Source organism: Galeopterus variegatus, unplaced genomic scaffold (assembly GCF_000696425.1).
Source record: "Galeopterus variegatus unplaced genomic scaffold, G_variegatus-3.0.2 Scaffold1160, whole genome shotgun sequence".
Lineage (NCBI taxonomy): Eukaryota > Metazoa > Chordata > Mammalia > Dermoptera > Cynocephalidae > Galeopterus > Galeopterus variegatus.
This window is the reverse complement of record NW_007727271.1, coordinates 352,835-374,052: the sequence shown is the minus strand read 5'-3', so window position 1 is coordinate 374,052 and position 21,218 is coordinate 352,835. Positions and strand designations below refer to the sequence as shown.

Genomic DNA, 21,218 nt, shown 5'->3' with positions numbered 1-21,218 from the left:
GGACCCCCACCCCAGGAACCGCTCTTCCGCTGAGGAAAAAGGGCTGCTCAGCGGATAATCTGGGAGAGCCAAGCAGAATGATGGCCTGGCCACCGTCCACAGACGGAGAAGCGCCAAGAGAGTCTCTCTGGGTTGGCTGGTTTGCTTGCTTCCTTCCAAAATCTCGCCTTTTCCCCGAAAGGTATTTGGGAAGTGAGACCCGGCAAAGGATCAAGAGCAAATTGCAGAAAACAAGTTGTTTCGGTGGTTTTTGGATTAACCCCACTCACATTCCATCCCCCTCAATCCCCCTGGTAAACTTCTCGCCCACTCCACCTCACTTTCCAGGTCTTTCTGGCTGTTTCCATCCTGCTTTCTGCTACTCTGAGATTTGTGAAGAGCGGGGGGAAGTGGTGTCTCCCAGCGCGCAGGATTTGCGGGGACCCTCGTCCCCTCGCCGGTCGACAAAGCGCGTCCACACGCCGGGCCGCGCTTCCCGGGCCAAGGAACGAAAACTGCCCTCTTCTTGGCGGACACTGGAAGCGCGCCCGCCGGCCGCCCCCAGACCTGTTATTAGCCTATCTGGGAATTAGGGGGTCCACAGGGACCAGGGGGCTGCCCAAAGGGGCCTATAGCAATCTGAGAGCAGTGTGATCAAGGAGTCATGCAGACCAGCTCCAACAACAGAGTGGTATAAAAATGTTCTTTTTTGTGCCAGTCTTCATTCAGATGAGGAAGAACTTAACAGTACAAGGTGGTCTCTTTCCCAGACCCAAAGACCAAAGATGCAGACCTCAGAAAGCTTTATAGATAGGGACTCTTCAAAAATTTAAAATCAAGAGTAGCTCTCTCAAATGACCAGCATCCAGTTGAAAAGAAGGTGAATAGTGAAGAATGTGTCATTGACCATGAGGTAACATCTATGCGTGTTGGTAGTAAGAGATGCACAGCCAGTGCTCAGGCTGACCACGGTACTGTGCCATTTAGAAGCCTGGCTTTTGTGCATAGTGCTTTGGCTGCTGCTGCTTTTGTGGTGGTCATGACTAAAGGGGCACTTCGGAGACTGGCCCAAGCAGAAGCCAGGAGGAACCCGACAAGAAGTAATGCAGAGGAGAAAGATGTCTGCATTATTTATTGAGACTTGAGATTTCAGAGAGAGAGTAAAGATAGTTGGGACAGACAATCCTTCAAGATTACCTAAGCTTGGGGCATCATATGGTTCTCTTTCCTTGGGTGAGCAGGGAAAATTCTACCCATTGCTTTTCAACTTAGCATACACTATGGTCTGAAGAACATTTCCTCCTCCCTTGTTGCATCTTCAAGGTGAGAGGGAAGCAGGTCCAGACAGACCGCGGCAGACACAAACACGTGCTGGGCGCTTTGGCAAACGAGTTCAAAAGTGCTAAAGTCAACTCTAAGGTCAGCAGCACTTTCACGTTTGCTTTTGGTAAATGATAATGATGTTTAAAAAGCGCTTTCGAATGATCTCATTTGGTGCTGTATGAGGCAGCTGGGGCAGTTAGTCCCATTTTACAGATGAAGTAACTGAGTCTACCCAACGTTAGAAGACTTGCTCGAGGCTACACAGCGCCGTTGTTAGATGTTCTTGGTTGTCTGGCTCTACATAGCAAGAGCTATAAAACAGTCAACGCTTTGACCCAGTCAGCCATCTTCTTTCTGGGCACTGATTCCAAGGACATAATTTAAAAGAAAAAAAAAAAGCTACATGTACACAGATATTTATAGCCTCATTATTTATTTTTTTTTTAGAGTTTTTTTACTTATGCATATTTATGGGGTACAGAGTTGACTATCAGCATTTGTGCACAGTATGTGATGATCAAATCAATATTAGTAGTATGTTCATCATACAAATCATAATTACTTTTTGTATCCCCTCTCCCGCTAGCCTCCTTATTTATAATACAGAAAAATGGGAATCAACCAGTAAGAGAAAAGTAGCTGAATATGGTATGGCCACGTGAAGGAATAGTATGCGGGATGAAAATAATAATCATGAAGACTATGAGACAGGGAAATGTTTTTTCAAAATATTTGAAAAGAGTGGAACAAAATTATTTGTACACCGTGTTAAAAAATAAAAGCTATATCTACCTATTGATAAAAAGGAGAAAGTACAAAAACTAACTTTGTACTGGGTGAAGGAATTGGGGAGAATTTTTTAAAATAATTTTGTGTAATGATGATGTAAAGCTTTTGAAATAAACATCAATAAAACGGTCTCAGCTCCTTGGATGGAGACTAAATGCTAGTCTTTCTCAGGATGGGGACCTCATCCTCATCTCTCTTTTTGATCTCCCCTTCCATCCTCCAGCAGCTAGCTCTGAGCTGGGCACACAGCATATACTCAGAAAATACCCAGCTCTCACCCCGAAACACAGCAATCTTCTCTTCCCTTAAACACTTACTTGTCTGAATTTTCCTTCAGACCCTTGACTTCTGCCCAGTACTAGACGAAGGGTTTTAAGCAACCTCTCTGAATTTCAGTTTGCCTTATTATTATTATAATGCATTCCGTGAAAGTTTGTTGACCTAAACAGCCTCCATTAAACATCTGGGTATTGCCGTGGGGGGCAGGGAGAATGCAGAAGAAATGGAGGCAAGGTGGAAAGGAAAAGGCCAGAGGAACAGTGGTCTAGGGAGTCAGGGCGGACAATGGGTCTCTCCAGCTCTCAGTCCAGTTTTACAATGTGGACTGGGTGGGAAGCCAGTTGCTGGCTGGGTTCCCCCAGTCTGGCCTCTGCAGAGCTGGCAACACCCACACCCAGAGTGCCATGGCTAGGACCTTCCAGAGCCACTGTGTGAAGACTTTGCTTCCTGGAATAACAGCCCCACTTCTTGAAGACAGTGAGTCTAGGATTGTGCCAGGCTTTACATATGATCTTATTTGCTCTCCAGGACAAGCCCTGGACTTGCCAGGTAACTTGGCCAATGCCACACTGCTTGTGAATAGCCAGGAATAGCTGCAGAGCTCCCATTCCTGGAGATCGTAGCTAGGCCCCCTCCTGTGAGACAGAGAGGAAGACTATGTGACTCCAGACTGGGAGTCCACTCTGGGATCTGAGTAAGACCCAGCTCAGCCCAGCCAGCAAGAGAGCAGCCAGAAGCTCTGGTCTCAGCATAGCTGAGTGTGGGCGCACACAGCACCTCCTAAGTCCCCAAACCGGTGCAACTGCCCTGGTCAGATGACATCCTAGTGATTTGCTTCTCTTTTCTGTAAAAAGAACCAGAACCCAAGCTCAGAGGTTCACCAAACAAAGACGTCTTTGCCCACCTGATCCTATCCCTCCTGTACCAACTCCTCTCCTAGGGTCTGCACTTCTTTTGCTGGGTCCCCATGCGCTGCTCCTCCCAGCGCCACTCCAAGCCAGCTGGCTGCAGGACCCTCGACTGGCTGCACCAATGACTGGGCGAGAATTGGGCTCCCAATTCCTCTTTTCGCCCGCTTCCTGCTCGAGCTCAAGGGAAATCCTGAAGTGGCCACCTGGGATTGGGCATCTCTCAGATTCCGGTTGCACAGAGCATGGTCCGTGGTGCTTCTGGCCATAACACCTGGGCACCAGACCTGGTTGGCACTCCCTTGGGGCTGGTGAGGATGTGAACAGATGAGCTGGCAGCTCCGAGGTCTGCTCTGTGCCTACTAGACAAAGAAAAGAGGGGCGAGCCAAAGGTCCACAGCTACGTCGCCCTCCTGCATCCTGGCTCCCATCCCACCTGGATAGGTGGCACCAGTGTTCTTGAAGGTGGAGAAGCTTTTCTCAAGCTTCCCTGAATGTCAAAAGAAGAAGAAATTCCAAACTGAGATCATAGATAGGGTGGCTCATATTAAATGTTTACATTGAAGAAGTTAAGACGCAAAGACAAGGTAATATAATAGTGTTGCTCATAAGATAATTAATGAATTAATAAAAATGTAATTTATCTGCTAATGAGACCTGAATTTAAAGGTCCCATTAACATCGTTCATTTCTGTTATTGTATTTCTGTGGCGTTATATACAGCTCCATCTAGAGAAATTTGAAGTCTAAATTTGAGACTTTAGCTCATATGGAGCCACCCCTAACCCTCTCCCCGAGAGAGGAAAGGTGGCTAAGGGTTAGGTTTACCCAGCAGGCCCTAGCCCAGTACCCCGATAATAAGCATTGTCCTCATTTACTAAACAGTGACTATGAGTCAGATTATGTGCTCGATACTTTCCACATATTGTTGCATTTTATCAAGACAAGAGCCCAGTGAAGTGTCATGGTGCCCTCTTCAGAAGGAGAAGGCTGGGGCACTGAGGTGCTGCACAGATCCCCCTTCATGGCAGGACTCATCCGAGCTGTTGGGAGGTGGACAGCCTTCAGTGTTTAGCCCCTTCAGGAACTGCCTCTGCTGCAGAGAGCAGCCTTGCCCAAGGGCACACCTTCCCCAGACTGCCTGCGTGGGGCGACTGATCTAGGTGGGGGTAAAAGGCTGGCCATTTGAGCTTAACACGGGACAACTCTGATGGGACATTTTGGCTCCAGACCTCGGCGTGGGATAAGTTGGGGCAGTTGGGCTGATTGGCAGGCTCTTCTTCTGCCCAATCTTGCATCCTCCTCCCTGCTCCCTCCCACAGGTGTTGAGCCCAAGGGCCTGCCTTAATAAACATCCTGCAACCTAAACTGTCTCTGGGACCAGGGAACCCAGCCTGCAACAGGCCCAGAGAGATTCAGAGACTTTCCTAAAATCACTCAGTAACCAAAGAACAGGGCAAAATCTGGGCTGGAGAGGCAGGGGAAGAGCTACAAGGTCTGGAGGCTTTACACCCAGAGGGAGGGAGGGGCAGGAGGTTATTTAGAGGTTCCTTCTCCCAGAAGACCCCTTGGTTCCACAATTCATGAAGGTCCCCAGGGCCAGATCTCCCAGATCTCCCTGTGGGTGTCCACTAGCAGGGACACCCATAGCCCAAGAGTCAGCAACTCAACTAGACTAGATCCCTTCAGGGATGGCCTTTTGGATTGCCTCCTTGGAGGAGGTGGAGTTTGAGATAAACTTTAAAAGTATGAGCATATATGGATGCAGAAAGACCATGCCAGACAGCAGAAATAGAAGGAACAAGGTAGTGGGAGGGGCGGGGGATGGTCTGGTAGAACAACATTATTGAATGATGGACAGGCTGAGAAATTTGGTGGGAAGGGCTCTGAATGCTGGTGAACTGGTGTAGTGTGCAGTCAGGAACAGGCAAGGCTTTCCTTTAGCCCCATGTCATTCCACTCATGCTTTCTCTCTCTCTCTCTCTCTCTCTCTCTCTCTCTCTCTCTCTCTCTCTCTCTCTCTCTCTCTCGTACTCTCTCTCTCTCTCTCTTTCTCTCTCCATCCTCCCCCACCAATACATTTCCTCTTAGGGTTTGTCTGTGCTGCTGGCCTGGTCTGGCCATAGCTGATACCGAAGCCAACTATTTATAGAATTTAAGGACAGACAGAGTGGCGGGGCCAGTTTCCATGATGCCAGGGCTCCTGGAGGGTGGCTTCCTCTCTGCTGGGTCCCCACCCGTTCCCTCTGAGTCTGTCTTTTCTCCTAGTACCTCCAACAGTCTGCTTCCATGTGGTCATTCCTTCGGTAGCATCAGGGCTGCTGCTAGTGAGAACAGAGCAGGAGACCAGCTAGCAGTAACAATGCTGGCCACGGGTACCACCACCCATTCCCACATTAGATCACACTGCAGTCTGGGGAAAGGGCTCAGCCATCACCGCCGGGTGATGTGGGCTCAGGGTCCTCTTCTCCTACCCCCAGGCCTAGCCACCTAGCCTCTGCCTTCAATTTCCACCTACTGACCACCTGAGGTTCTGAATCTCAGAGGGTAGAAAGAGGGAATACAAATTACAGCGTTTTGGAGGTAGAAAAGGGCAGAAAATCAATTGTTAGTGTGGGAAAATGACAGTGAAGACGTCTACCATCCTAGACAAACTTTAGTTTCTATTTGGTATCTTCAAAGACTGGTAAAAAGAGAGATTTCTGCTGTTTGTCAGCTGTGAGGATTTGACAAGTTTTTTAGCCTACCAGGGCTATTTCTTTCTTTTCTTTTAATCCACTGTTTATTGAACACTTCCCACTTGCTATGCACTAGAAAATCAGCAGCAAACAAAACAAAAAAATTTCTTCTCTCATAGAATTTTAGTGTATGGACAAACAATAAAATAAATAAGTAAACTATATGGAATGCTTTGTGTATGTATATTTATGTAGGTGTATATGTATTTTTGTAAGTATATGTATGTATGTATATATTTGCATGCATATGTTTTCCGGCTCAAAAGGCCTAGAAGCAAAGATAGTCCGGAACAATAAGTATATCCAGCACCCAGATCTTGATTTGTAAATAAAAAGGAAACAAGACTCCTAAGAGAAATCCCAGGGATATAGCAGGATAAGTACAAGATAAGTCTGGAAGAGCTTGTTATGTAGAAAGTAAGAAAGTGCTCCATAAAGCGATGGGGTATGTCAAAGGACACAAAGCTGCTTAAAGGGACTCCCACTGGCCAAATGTGGCACAAGTCGAGCACTAAAATAATAAGGAAGTATAACCCACTGGAAAAAATAAGAATCCACAAGTGCACACAGATAGTAAGTGAGTGGATGGATGGATGAGAAGGGAGGGCTCTTGCTTACAGAAGAGTTCTGAACACCAACTGGTAGATGTAGAAGAAGTACAGGAGTTTCAAAAACATCATTTTGCAACCATCATAGTAATGATTAATTCAGGTAAGAATCATCATTGGTTGCAAAATCTAGGGTGAGAGTTTGATGAGGGGCAGGATACTTGTATGGTCTTAAACTATCTTCCTACAGATTGCTTATTAAATACAAGGGAAAAAATAACAAACAATATATCTTAGTCTGTCTGGGCTACTATAACAAACCCTATAAAAAACAGAAATTTATTTCTCATGGTTCTAAAGGCTGGCAAGTCCAAGATCAAGGTGCCAGCAGATTTAGTATCTGGTATAGGCCCACTTTCTAATAGATGCCACCCTCTTGCTGTGTCCTCACATGGCAGAAGGGCAAGAGAACCAAACTCTGTGTAAAGTCTCTTTTATAAGGGTCTTAATTCCATTTATGAGGGAAGAGCCCTCATGGTATGATCACCTATTACAGGTCCCACCTCTTAATGCTACCACATTGGCCATTAAGTTTCATCACCTGAATTTGGGAGGGGAAACATTCAAACCATAACATGATACATGGCAAAATCCAACAATGCTGGGCCAGCCCGTGGCTCACTCGGGAGAGTGTGGTGCTGATAACACCAAGGCCCCGGGGTTCAGATCCCATATAGGGATGGCCGGTTGGCTCGCTGCCTGAGCGTGGTGCTGACAACACCAAGCCAAGGGTTAAGATCCCCTTACCGGTCAGTAAATTCAAAGACAGGAAGGAGCCCAGTGGGGCTGGGGCCAAGCAAGTGAAAGGAAGAGTTTAGCTCAGAGAAATAACTGTGGGCCTGACAGGGCAGCGCCTTGTGGGGCATCTGAGAACGTAGGAGTAAGAGAAAAAGTCATGAGGGCTTTGCACAGAGAACTAACGTGATCTGACTTATGTTTTCAACACTGCGATTGCTGTGTTGAAAACAGATGGAACAGGGGAGCAGTAAGTGTACTGTTGTAAAAGTCCACTGCGGGCATGGACCCAGGGTGGGAGCAGAGCAGTGCTTGGATCCCAGCTGTATTTAAAGCCCTTGCTGATGGATAGGAAGTGAGGGATGGGAGGGGTGTCAAAGATGACTCAAGTTTTTTGGCCTGAACAGCAACCACAGGATGGAATTGCCATTAACTGAAAAGGGGGAGCCTGTGGGAGAAGCAGCTTTGGGGGATTTAGTTTTGGAGGTGGTATTTAAGTTTCTGGCACCCATTAGATATCTCAGTGGAGGTGTGGTTCAAGCCATTGTACATAGGAGTCTGGATTCCAGGGGAGAGGTCCAGGCAAGAGGTCAGCACAGAGGTGATATTAAAGGTACGAGGGTGGATGAGGACACCAAAGAGGAGGAAAAGAGGTGAGGTCCAGGGAGTGGGCCTGGGAAATGAGGAACCATCAAGGAGCCTGAGAAGGAGCCAGTGAGGTAGGAGGAGAACCAAGAGAATGTGGCACCCTGGAAGCCACGTGGAGGAAGTGCTTCAAGGCGGGAGGAGTGCCCAAGTGTGCGAAATGCTGCAGAAAAGCCAAGGGAGTTGGGAACTGAGAATCCGGCACGGGATGTAATACTGTGAAGGTCACTGAGGATCCTGAAGAGAAGTCTTGTTAGGGTGTGGGGTCAAAATCCTAACTGGATTGGGTTCAAGAGGGAATGAGAGGAGAGGAACTGGAGACAGCGAGGATAAACAGCTCTTCTGAGGCGTTTTGCTGTATGAGGCACTAGAGAAACGAGGCAGTAGCTGGAGGAGGAACGGAATCGAGAGGTTTCTCCTTAACTGAAAAAAGGGGACTAAGCCTTCTCTGCAGGGTCATGGGAAGATCGCTGTCATTGTCCACAGGGCACTTCATTGTTAGAAAGCGGCACTATTGTCACTAATCTCTCTCTGGCCTGACCCTGCTCTGGGTTGACCCTTTAATGCCCCTGGATTAAAGCTTAACTTCCTGTCATGCTTCTTTATGCAGCTCTATTCTCTCTCTTCCTGGATTCCTCTCTTTCCCTTGTCTCATCTGGCCTTTTTCTCCCATAATTTCCTAAATGTGCCCTCTAGTTCCATACAAACTGCTCTGGCACACTTTCCCGTGCCATAGCTGCCTCCTTGACTCCCAGGGCCCTGCATTAAGGAGCCCTCTTTAATTCTTTGGAAACTTTTCAAAAATACTTAAGCCTATTCACCTACCACCGGACTCCCAAGCCAAAGGTGACGAAGGCTCCTCTAAATCCACAATCCTTTTGTGGATAGGAAGCATTTTATCACAGAAGAGATTTCAGGAAGGGAGGGTGAGAGAGGGTGTGGGAGGGTGTAAGATGAAGAATTCTTAGAGACAGAGAGGAAGGGACAAATCCAAGATAACATCCAAGGAAGAACGGACAGGTCTTGTCAATAGTTGGGTGACAAATATGTATGTGCCCAAGTTTTTTGTTTAATTTTTAAAGCTGAAACAAGTAATTTGCCAAGAGGTGATGGTTAAATCTAGGAAAAAAGATAAAATTGCCCAGGCGACATATTATAGAGAGAAGTTTGGGAATACTTATATTTAGGGAGTGAAAAGAGGATGAGCCACTGTAAAAGAACTCAAAGAAACAGTGAGAGGAAAGGCAGGAAGATCTCTCAGAAGCCAAAGAAAAAGCGAGCTCCCAGCAAGGGATTGTCTATGATACTCCCTGCTGGTTGGCTACCCCCAAGCCATTCCCAACCTTCTTTGCCATGTCCACCTCCGGGAAGCAGTTTCTTCGCAGCTAGGGGTAGCCATGTAGATGAATGTAGCCAATGAGATGCTGGGGAGCTCTTGGAAAAGATTGTCTTCCCTGGTGACTCTTTGCCATGTCCACCTCCGGGAAGCAGTTTCTTCGCAGCTAGGGGTAGCCACGTAGATGAATGTAGCCAATGAGATGCTGGGGAGCTCTTGGAAAAGATTGTCTTCCCTGGTGAGGGAAGCATGCAAACAGAAAGCCTCTGTCCTGTGTTGCTCACTGCTTCCTGCCTTCAAACACAGCTGTATCAGGATATGATGCTTGGAGTTGCCATGGTAGCCAGATTGTCATCATGAAAGGCCAAGGGAATCAGAAAAACTAACCCAGAGCTCTGTCTTCTTTTTGATGAGATAATGACATACATCTGTGTTACATAAGCTATCACTGGCTGGGCCATATGTTACTGCAGAGAAGTCATTCTTAACTGATACAGAAAACGGGAGTACAAAGTTCTTGGTGACCTTCGAGCTTTGCAGATCTCTAACACTACATAGGGCAGCCATAGTGCAGGTAATGAAGAGGTTAGTGCGGTGGTGAGAAAATAGAGGCACGAGGCTGGACCACACTTCAGAGGCCTGTGAGTGGTAGAGAATAAGAGGACATAGAATCAGCAGGGGTACGTGAAGATTTCTTCTATGCCATTGCTGTTGTCTCAGCCCTGGCAGGAGACTGAGGGACATAGATCTTTTATTGAACTTTTACTGTTCAAGCACCTAGTGGGTGCTTATCAAATGGTTCCTATTATCTTTATTCCATGAGGTCACTCTTGGAAATGTTAGTCTTTTGGTAAACTTTAGATGATCCAGAGATATACTGGTCTACTGACTTGTCCCAGCTGTCTGTCCCTTGGAGGCAGTAGAGTGTGATCAAAGGACACTGGGTTTGGAGTCACACTGAATCCACTTACTGGCATGAATGACTTGGGCTGAATTCCTCTGTCTCAGCTCCCTTACAGGTAAATGGAGATAATAATACCTACCTCACAGAGTTGGTATGAGAGGTAGATAATGCATGGAAAGTGCTGTACACAGTAGGCACTGAATGACTAGAGAGCTCTGTGGTGGACAGGCAGGTTGCCTGAGGAAACCCAGGCTCAGAGACCATAAGTGATATTTCTGAGGTCTCACAGCCTACTCAGTATCGGAGGCAGCATTGGAACCCAGGTCTTCCAACTCCCAGCCCATTGCTCTTTCCAATACCTCTTTTTTGGAGGAATTAGCACATTTATCCAGCACAAGATACCTGGCACTTAGAAGTTCTAAACTGTAGTCTGTTTCTCCCCGAACACGAATGAAAGCCACAAAGGTTTTTATGACCTAGCCTCAGAAGTGACATAAGATCACTTCTGCCACATTGTATTGGCCACACAGACCAACCCTGATAAAATGGGTAAGGAGACTACACAAGGGTGTGAATACCAGGTAAGGACCCTGAAGGCATTCTCAAAAGCTGGCTACCACAATCATAGCATTGTTATGAAGATAGTTTTGACATTAACAACCTTCTGAAAGGGCTTGGGGACCCCATAGGGACCATGGGCCATCCTTTGAGATAATAATTTACATAACTTATGCTACTATTTTGAAGATAACTCTTAGCTCTACCTCCCTTTTGCAGATTCATCTGTTTGTCAGATCTCACCTCAGAAACAAGCAAGCCAGAAACTCAACCTACCCAGTATTTTGCCTCTGACCATGCCAGAGCGAGTGTCCTGGATGAACAATGTAGTTCCCTTGGACAGATTTCATAGTGTCACGCGGTCATTCAAAACTTATGGATTTTTGCATCTACAGATTTCTTACATTTTCTTGAATAGTTTCAATCTGAACCACTTTTTCAGCTAATAATTCCACAGATTACCTGTATCAAGTGATAACTTCTTTTATTTGTCCTAAAAGGACTTAGCTAAGTATTCCTGAGTCAGGCTTGATTTCTACACACTAAGACTTGGCAAATACGCCCATGTACAACTCACCCAAACATCTTCCATGACTTTTGAGACATTAACCTTTGTTCTTTTTCAGAAGAGTCTTGGTATTTTTAGTGCATGATACAGTTGTGCTGTGCCCCCGTGGTCATGCAGGCTCCCCCCACTGTTTGGGTGTCCTCCTCCACTGTGTTCTCAAGACCTTGGCTAGCAGAGCTTCAGAACCTGCTTCAGCTACACTGAAGTTTATTGGGACATAACAATAGTGTTGCATTTTCCAAAGTTTGTTACAGTAACTCTGCAAGTCCAGGCGGCCACTGAGTTATTATCTGCACAGCTTCCTTCTCCCCTTCTTATAGCAGTACATCCCCTTTCCTGGCCTTTCCACCCCCATCCCCACACCCTACCCCCCAATTCCATGAAGTTTTGGTGGGGCGGCCAAAGCGATTAGTCCAGGAAAGGGTAAATATCCAGGTTGGGACCACCAGGGTCTGGAAATGTTTTCACGGAAAGCCAAAAAGGAAGGCCCTTTTGTCTCTAGAATCTAGTCAGAAAACTGGATGAAGCTGGAGCTGCCTGCACCCATGTTTCCCACGGTTGCATTCAGCAGGTGAAAATGTAGCCAAACAAGACTAACGGAGCCAAGAATAAGACAAATACAGATGAAGAAAGTTTGAGTCTCCTGCCTGAGGCTAGTTCCAGCTCTCTTTGGTATATCTCAACAAACACCAGTAGTGTTAGGTTTCTACACTTAATCTTTGAAACAGCCCTCATACAATGGACTCTGGGCCATAATTATATTGTGAGGGATCTGCTCCCTGAAGGAGCATGTGTTGAGAGAAAACAGAGGGTGGAGAACCACAGTGAAGATCTAGAAAGAGGAATGAGAAGGGGCTGGCCAGAGAAAAGACAGGCAAACCAACGAATAGCACTGCATAGAAGCTGACAGTGTAGTTTTGTGGGAAACTCATACTTGGTGGGAGTATAACCTGGTACTTTTGAGAAGGCCATTTGGCTATCCTAAGATTTGAAATGATTCTGCTGAGCCAATAATTCTACTCAAAGCAGCATTGTTTGTTGTGATAAAAAAGCTGACAATAATCTCAAATATTTGCATCACCAATAAGGGATAGGTTAAATAAATTATGAAAACATGTCCAAGTTCTATTAAGGGAAAAAGAAAGTGTATAAGACCATGCAAAGCATTTATTTGAAGACAAGGATGTTTAGTACATTTGGAGAAGCAAGCTCAGGGCACCATCCATAGGAGTCAGCGGAGACCTCTGTGGGGAGAGGAGTGTAAATATTGGAGAATTTTTACTTTCTGTTTGTATGAGTCCAGCATAATTTGAGAGATTAGTTTGTTCTGTTTCTGCTGCCATAAGAAAATGGAATGTTTCCCCTCTTTCATTATTAGTAGAACAGAACATATTTCGAGTCCCAGGTTCTCTGCCTCGGGGGTTCATTCACTCATTTGATCAACAAAAGATTGAGTGCCACGTTAGGCACTCTTCTTGGTGCTGGGCATGTAATCGCAAAACAGAATTACTACCCTCACAAATCTTATAGGATTGTTTGTGAAGGCAAATATCAGATAGTGATGAACATTATGGAGAAACCATAGAGGAAGAGAAGGGGGACAGAAAGCTGGGGGTGGAGACAATGGGTTCCTATTATAAAGTGGTCAGAGAAAGCCTCAGTTAGAAGGCAACATAAAGACCAAAGGAAGGAAGAAAGCCAGGCAGCTCTTGGGGTAAAGGTCTTCCAGGCACAGGGGACAGCAAGCATAAAGATCTTAAAGCTGGGCATGCTTGATGAGTCTGAAGCCATAAGGACTGCGTGGCTGGACTGAGCAATGAGAAATTCGCAGATGAGGACAAGGGCGGTGGGGGAGGGGGAGCCTGCATGCCTATGGCCTTGAGGCCATTGTGCCACTCTGAGAAGCCATTACAGGCTTTTGGACCAACTTAAAAAGACCACTCTAGCTGCTCAGTCAAGACTAGGGCAGAGGGGACAAGGGTGGCAGCCAGGAGACCAGTTCGAAAGTTAATGCAATGACCCACGTGGGAGAAAATGGCTTGGACTATGATGGTAGAAGTGGTTGGGTTCTACAAGTAGCTGGAAGGTAAGCCGATGGATTTGTCGGACGGGATGGAGGGCCTGAGAGAAAGTTTAGCAGAGCCTGAGTCCTGGAAGACAACCCCTTGCCAGGCCTGTTTGAGGCCTGAGCCCCCTGAGTTATCCCAGAGGCAGCATTGCCACCTGTCACTTTGACTTAGAGGAGGTGGAGAAGGACAGAACCAAGGGAGAGAGGATGGAGGCTAGGGGTTTTCTATTAGGGGACAGACCTCACACCAGACCAAGATAGGGGTGGTCATAGCCATGGGATGTCAGGGGAGACTGGATGCCTAGTGCCTTGACACACTTTGCTGGCAGGGTGGGGAACAGATTACATTTTCAGCCACCACAGTAAGAGAAGATTCATTACCAGACTTGGTTTAGAAAAACTAAGCACTGTGTCATCTGTGTCACTTCCTATAGCCATGTTTTATGGAGCAAAGACTCATTACACCTATTTTATAATGTTTCATTTTTGCTAATTTTAAAGACATATGTGCATTACTTTTATTAAACATTTTAGAAAAAAATGGTGAGATTGTCAACAGTAATCAATTATTTCACAGAGAGTCATGGAGTTCTATTACTGACAAAAAGGTAAGAAGCGGCGTTGTCAAGAAGTGGGTAGAATCCAAATGGTAAGTGATTAAAAAGGGAAAGGAGAGTATGAGAAATTGCAGCCGTGAATATGTCTCATTTGAGAAGCTTGGCAAAGGAAGGAAACAATGAATGGCAAGAACAAAGATATGCCACACAACTCTGAATAAAGTTTATTAAATAATATGTACAGCAAATGTGGTAATCCAACACATCTATTTATCAAATCAATCCACTACAATAAAGAAAAATAAATGAACAGAAAAACCTATGTCTGCATAGTACATGCTCTCAGAGTGTAATTTAAATGGCAATCCTTTGAATTAACTGGTTATAATGTTATTTTTCTTTCAGAATATATTTTTTTGTAGTAACCTATTCCAGCAATAGGACTTAATACTACTGCAGATAAATAGGACTGCAAAAAACAAAAAAACAAAAAAAACCCCGAAAAACTGTGACTGAGATTATAGTTACCTTCTCTCCCCAAAATAATGATTATTGTAAATTTCAACACTTTACAATGGCTATTTTTTTTGCTAAAAATCTTCAGGTGAGTTATTTGGAATTCCTTCATTTAAATAAAAATGCAACTTCTCTCCCCAAAATAATGATTATTGTAAATTTCAACACTTTACAATGGCTATTTTTTTGCTAAAAATCTTCAGGTGAGTTATTTGGAATTCCTTCATTTAAATAAAAATGCAAAAAACTTCATGACTTCCTTATTTTACTTCCCCTTCCATTCAAAATTTTAAAATTATTTCTCTATACAAGATAGATACATGGGCTATACAAAGTTAAATATACATATTTACACAGTCCCACTTCTTAAGCATATGATTTTTTCTCTTACTGACCCCAGAGAGACTGAAAAAGATAAGTAGTTTGGGGCTTGCCTTTACCAGGAAGGATGGCTAATATACCAAAACATGTTGCACAGGCATGCCGCCAGTTAGTTGCATTGCTATTAATAAACCTGTATAAACATTTCAGCATAAAAATAGGTACTTTATATTACTAAATGTCTGAAGACAAAAGAGCCATTGGAAACTTTTGTTCCTTGTTTTGTCATACTTAGGAAGCTGAAGTGATGCAAATTTTAACACATGACTTTATTAAAGATGGGCAAATTGGTGAGGCATACCTGGATGTCTGGAGATATACAAATGCGTGAGCCTGACTTCATATGCAAGTGTGGCTTTACAAATTGGTTTTACTTTCTAGCTGTATTTAAAGAGGTGTTCAAAATTACCTACTTAATCAAGAAGCACCCCTCAAAAACACTATTAAATAAGATCGTGTTATTAATAGCTTGCATGTAAGACAAGGAAACACAATAGCCAATACAAGAATTACATTCCAAAATGGGTGAAATGCTGCTGTGCAAAATGCATGTGCATATGCACTTTTACTATATTCCCTCAGAGACAGAGAGAGGAGGTCAAAAAAACAGTGCTCTTGGATGGTGGAGCAGACCTTCCAAAACAATAGATCTTATTGTCACTGGGCCCTAAGGAAAATCAAGAAGGCTCTTTTTACTCAGGAAGCACACCCTCTCCTCCCCTGCTCCCCAGTTCTACAGCCTTTTCCCTTGGGATTAAGGATTTGCGTTGTCCCAGCTAAAAACAAATGTCTCAGGGAAGAGGTAACACATTCCTCTTATCGGTCATTTACACTTTAGTGTGAATAAATCAGTGGCAGTTTCTTTCCTGAGAGCAAGGTTTGAAGAAAGAATAAGGAGAAAGTGAAGGTACTGTGACTGTCTGGTGCGGTGTTGGGATCCTAAGGTGGGTATCTGGGACAGCAGCTGAGGCAGAGGCACCGCAGACAGATTTTACCTACTTGTAAAGACTCCAAACTTTGGGACAATGGTCCTGGAGTCATTCTGAACTACGGCAGAGAGTAGGAGCTCTGTACACACCCCTACCATTTAGAATTGCTACTTCTATTTGTGACCTTGATATGTATTTGTGGGAAGGATGAGAGTTTGCAAACTCTGGAAAAGTTTCCAAGTATTTCCAGCCATAAACTACTCTCAAAGGTTCTTCCAGAAACCTAGTTGTTCAAAAGTGAGCTAATGGAGACAGAAATATGACAATGCTTTCTAGGATCCCTCCAGGGAAAATACATCTCTTCCTCTCTCATACCCTTCTTAGCACTTATCACAGTCTCTCTTGATTAAGTTCTTTTCTCTGTCTCCCAAATCCCCTCTGAGTTCCCAATGGGTTGTTTCTATTTTTGTCTCACAAAGGGATCTAAGAGAGAGGCCGATAAACATCTTTGAATTGGAAAGAATTCTGACTAAGCACCCCAAGTGTCACAGGAGCCTCTCTCCTTGGATCCGGCCCCCACAAAGGACAGACCTCCTGATAGCTGCTTCATAATCACAGCCACTGTATCTGCACCTCTGCTCTGAAAAGAAGCCGCATCAGGGTGTATTAGGAGTCGCAACCCTGGAGACACGGTGAGTCCCTTCTAAGCCTAGAGTGTGTCTTGCTCATCAGTGTCCCCAGCAGCCAGTATACATGGGTGTATGTTGAACGAATCACTGAACACCATTCTTGATTTTCTATGAGAATAGACCTACCAATTCCAAACTGTCCCAGCCAAACACAAGCCAGAAAAGAATGTGGCTGTACTGTGCCCTGAAAGTGACCATTTATAAAAAGCCAGTGTTATGGGAAAGGAACACACTGCAAGTGACCTCCAGAGCTGCAGGTCTTCCTTGACTCCATTATGTGAAATGCAAATATAACCTCACCTATCTGCCTGGTTACCTGCTCCCCAATTCCCATGGAATTGGAAAACCTTGTGTGCTTTTTGGTCTGAACACCACCAGCTCAGCAAATGGCAATGCTGCACAGCAGGCTGAATGCACAGGGCACCTAAGTTTTGCCTCCATCTCCCCACCCGTACTTTAGCAGGTCCAGGGAGGGATTCAGTCTTGGGCAGCTTGGGGCCTCCACCACTGTCTAGGGACAGCCTTGGTAGCCCAGCAGATCTCCAGCAGTGTGGGGGTGGGGAGGAGGTCGGCTGGCGCATGGAGGCTAGGGGAGTCAGTGGATTCTGAGGCTTGGAGTGTCTGGAAAACGTTTGGGGATCTGCTTGGTGCCTGAGGATTGCTTCAGGCTCAATGACCCCTTTGAGATGGGAGCAGGTTAAGGCTGGGACAGGAGGAGGCATTTCTGGCTAACTCTGCTCCTGGAATGTGCTCCAGGTATTACCCAAGAGGTGGAGGGGAGGAGAGGGGAAGGCTGGAGTGGCTCCCAGAAGCAGTTAAGGATGTACGCATTTGCCTCAATTCTTTTTCCTCAGCACGTGATTCAGCCCTGTCTGATACACAGTAAGCTTAGACGGTCTTGGGTTTTAAACATACTTCTCTGTCCCTCTCTTTTGCTTCTTTATCTGCTGCATTCATTTTCCTACTCAACATTCAAATAAAGACACCAGTCGTGAATTATGCTTCATCCTCCAATAAAAATAATCTTCAGTCTTCTTATAGATACAAAGGTTTTACATAGTTGCCTGGAAAAGTACCAAACTGCCTTGTCCTTCTTGAAGTACCTATAAAAAAAAAAAAACGCACAGATACATAAAATGAGAAGACTGCCCATGTGAGTTCAGAGAGCACTTAGAGATTTCTTCTCAAATATCTCTTGATAACAATCCTAGAGCTTGTAGAATTAGCATAAGGTTTTCAAAGCACTTTCTCCTGTCTTATCTCATTTAGGCTACAAAATAATGCTGGGTGGTGAGCTAGGTAGGCATTCTTAATATTCTTGTTCTTCAGATGAAGAAACTCAGCTTAATAAGTACCAGAGGTGGAATCTCAACCTACGTCTTGTGACTCTCAGTCCATTGCTCTTTATAACTCTTCTCCTTTTTGGAGACATTAGTACGTTTATCCAACACAGGAAGATACCTGGAATTTAGAATTTGTAAACTGTAGGATTTCTAAAAGCCCACTGACTATGACTATACATCAAAAGTAAATTCCTCTCAGCAGTTTGTGCCTAAGTGCCAAACTGAGTCCCTTCCCTGTCTTTGTTACTGAACTTGTGAAGGTTCCTGCTGAGCCAGGAGCATTGAGCCATCTGGGAACAAAGGCCTTCCTGGGCTGCTCCATGTGGGGGATAGATGGATCACTAATCTAGTTCCATCCCTTGGGATTCTTTCTCTAAAGCTGGGATGGCAAATATATTGCGCTCTCTCCAGCAAACATCACAATTTGATTACTGCATTGTTTTTCCCAATTGGCTTGGATGTGGCTCCAGAATACTGTGGAACACATCTCAAGCAGCCACTACCAATGGGTTGCCCAAAATGAAACTTTTAAGCTAAAAGAATGTGTTAAAGCTAGACATTTAAAACATCTAGTTGAACCCCTAGAAAGGATGGTCAAGAAGGTTGCAGAGAACTGGGATGGTAAGGCCCAGAGACGGTAAGGAACTTGCCTGTGCTCGAATACCTGGTTACCACCTTTCCTTATGGATGAGAAACATGAGTTCTGCTGGGCTATTTTATCTGTAGTTTGACTACCAGGCTACTTTTCAAAGTGACTGAGGAGTGGAAGGAAGATAATCATCCCAAAATATTTCCTTTATCCAGCTGCTGGGATGCTTCCATTAGAGAACTGGTCCCCCTTTCCACACCTCAAGTTCTCACAAAAAATGTAAACGCTTCTGGAAGAGCTTAATAGCTAATACATACTAGACCTGTGGTCTCTAATATGATAGCCACATGTGGCTACTGAGCACTGGCAATATGGCTAGTCTGAAATGAACTGTACTGTACCTGTAAAATATACATTGGATTTCAAAGACTTAGTATGAAAATAATGTAAAATATCCCACTAACAATTTTTTATATTGATTACATGCTCAAATTGATAACATTTTAATGGACTGGGTTTATAAAACATTAATTTCACTGGTTTCATTTTACTTTTTTCAGTGTGGCTTCTGGGAAATTTTAACTTTCATGCATGGCTTGCACTGTATTTCTGTTGGACTGTACTGCAACAGCGTGGTTGCTGACTTCTCAGATGACTTTCTTCTGAGCAGAACAACTAAAGGTCATGAGGACCATGGGCTTCTGCGGGCCTTGGAAGGATGGGGTAGCTTTCTACCAGGCTGGTGAGTACAAGGCAAATCTTTCTGGCTTCCCATTTATGCTGAGGCCTTGCTAGTCTCACCACCCCAGCCCTGACATTCCTTTGCTTTAGCCAAGCTTTTCCGGAGAGGTCAGGGAAGAGCAGATCTTTGGAAAGGAGATAAAGGTAAAACCATTCATATGGGGGAAATGAGGCAAAGAGTCAGTGGCTCCAAACATTACATTCATGCCTGCAGAGAAAGAACATCGGCTCAGTAAGAGATGGGCTGCCTGATTTCAAGTCCTCACTCCACCACTTTCTTCCTGGGAGATCTCTTTAGGCCTCAGTTTTTAAATCTGTTAAATGAGGGTAATTCTTTTCTTACGGGACTGTTTGTTGAAAGAACTTCAGTTATGTATATCAAGCAGTGTCTGGTTTGTAACAGAATCTCAGTAAGCATTGATCTTTCTCTCCCTTTCTATAAAGGCAAATCCTTCATTTTAATTAAGCAGGTTGTTTTAAATTGTTAGAAACCTGGAATAAAGAAGGTCTTTGGAATGTCTATACATATGGTCATTTCATGGTAGAGACCTAGGCTCAGTCAAAATTTTCTTGTACTGTTTCATAAGTTTTAAAAATAAAATTTCCCAATGTAAAACAGACATGCACAATAGAAACATAAATGAAAACCCAATAATGAATCTGACAACTGCCCTTCCACACAGTAAATGTTGGCATATTTGGTTTTTAGGTCCAACATCAGTAATAGCCACACTGTCTTGGAGCAAACATAGACTGGGTGGCCTGGCATTCCCAACAGTGTGGTACAGGAGCTGAGGAGGCTCTTCTTTCTGTGCAGACTGCTTTTTCCATGGCTCATCATCCTAGTTAATCCTTCAATACACAACTATTAAAAAAAAAAAAAAAAAGCATGAAGAGATTCTTACCCACAAACCATCCATCATCACATTTTTCCATGACATCAACGATATCTCCATCACGGAGTTCCAATTCATCATCATTCTGTGGTATATAGCTATATAATGCTTGGTAACTAAATCTACAGAGGAGAAAAATGAATATTAAGTGACTCAAACATTGACAGGATTAATGAGTTTTTAACCTCATTTCAGTTAAATCGACATTTAAGTAGTATTTCCTACTCATCAGTGGGGATAAAAATGTTTTATTGGCTATTTCTCTAATAACTTAGCATTTGGAGATATGCATTCAACACATGACAAATTAATTAAGACTGACAGGGATGGGGAACTGCAGACAAGCAAGTCATGATCAGTCCTCTTATTTAGTTTCCTTTGGTTGCCCTAGCCAAGCTTTTTTGTCTAGAGCACACCCCACTCCCACTCCCTGCCTTTAAAGTAAACCAAGCCTTTTCCTTAACAGAGGTTAATATATGTGGATTATCAAGGATAATCAGAAGTTATTTAGGCCCAGAGACATTACATTCTGGTCATACTGTACCTTGGTACTTCAAAAAGTTTGTGTAAAAATAGAATTGAAAGGTAATACGAATCTTTCCATGAACTTTTTGAAGTACATACCCTTGCTGGAGAACAGAAGGCAACTGTAAAAATAAATAAATATATAAAAAGTACATTCCAATTGCCTCACCGTTTAGCAAAATTACCTTGACTTTCCTTACATAACTAAACTCATTTCATTAACTGCTTTTAAACATGGATGTCATTTTTCTGAAAACCGTGAAACCTTTTTGCTTTTTTTCTAGTGATGTTGGGGGGCAAGATTTTTATTTATTTGCTAGTTGGCTTAAGGCATTTGGTATGTGCTGTTCGGTCAGTCCTAAAAAGAGCTGCTGAGACAGCCAGACTGACCGCTTATGGTAAAATCTATACCTGCTTTAGCAACAAGGAAAAACTTTGTTTCTATATATTCCTTCAACAAACACTTAAGGAGAACCAGCTTCACAATTCAGTTTATTCACTAGTTTGAAACACAACAGTAGCAGGCAAAACTTTGCAAATGAGCCAAATATTTACCATTTCCAGTGGATGTCAGTGAATTCTAGTGTGTGGGCAAGAGAGACTACTAACACGTA

The 21,218-nt window shown here is 44.2% G+C and overlaps 1 protein-coding gene across 10 annotated transcripts in view; it reads right to left on the bottom strand.

The window, feature by feature from the left end:
* Positions 1-15,142: 15,142 nt before the first annotated feature.
* SORBS1 (sorbin and SH3 domain containing 1) overlaps positions 15,143-21,218 on the bottom strand; it is a 123,711-nt gene continuing 117,635 nt past the window's right edge. For all 10 annotated transcript variants that reach the window (XM_008575249.1, XM_008575239.1, XM_008575246.1 and 7 more), the window contains 2 exons: positions 20,089-20,201; positions 15,143-17,613 (listed from right to left, as the gene is read on the bottom strand). In XM_008575249.1, coding sequence (XP_008573471.1) covers positions 17,546-17,613; positions 20,089-20,201 — 181 coding nt within the window. In that variant the 3' untranslated portion in view covers positions 15,143-17,545. The remainder of the gene's footprint in view (positions 17,614-20,088; positions 20,202-21,218) is intronic.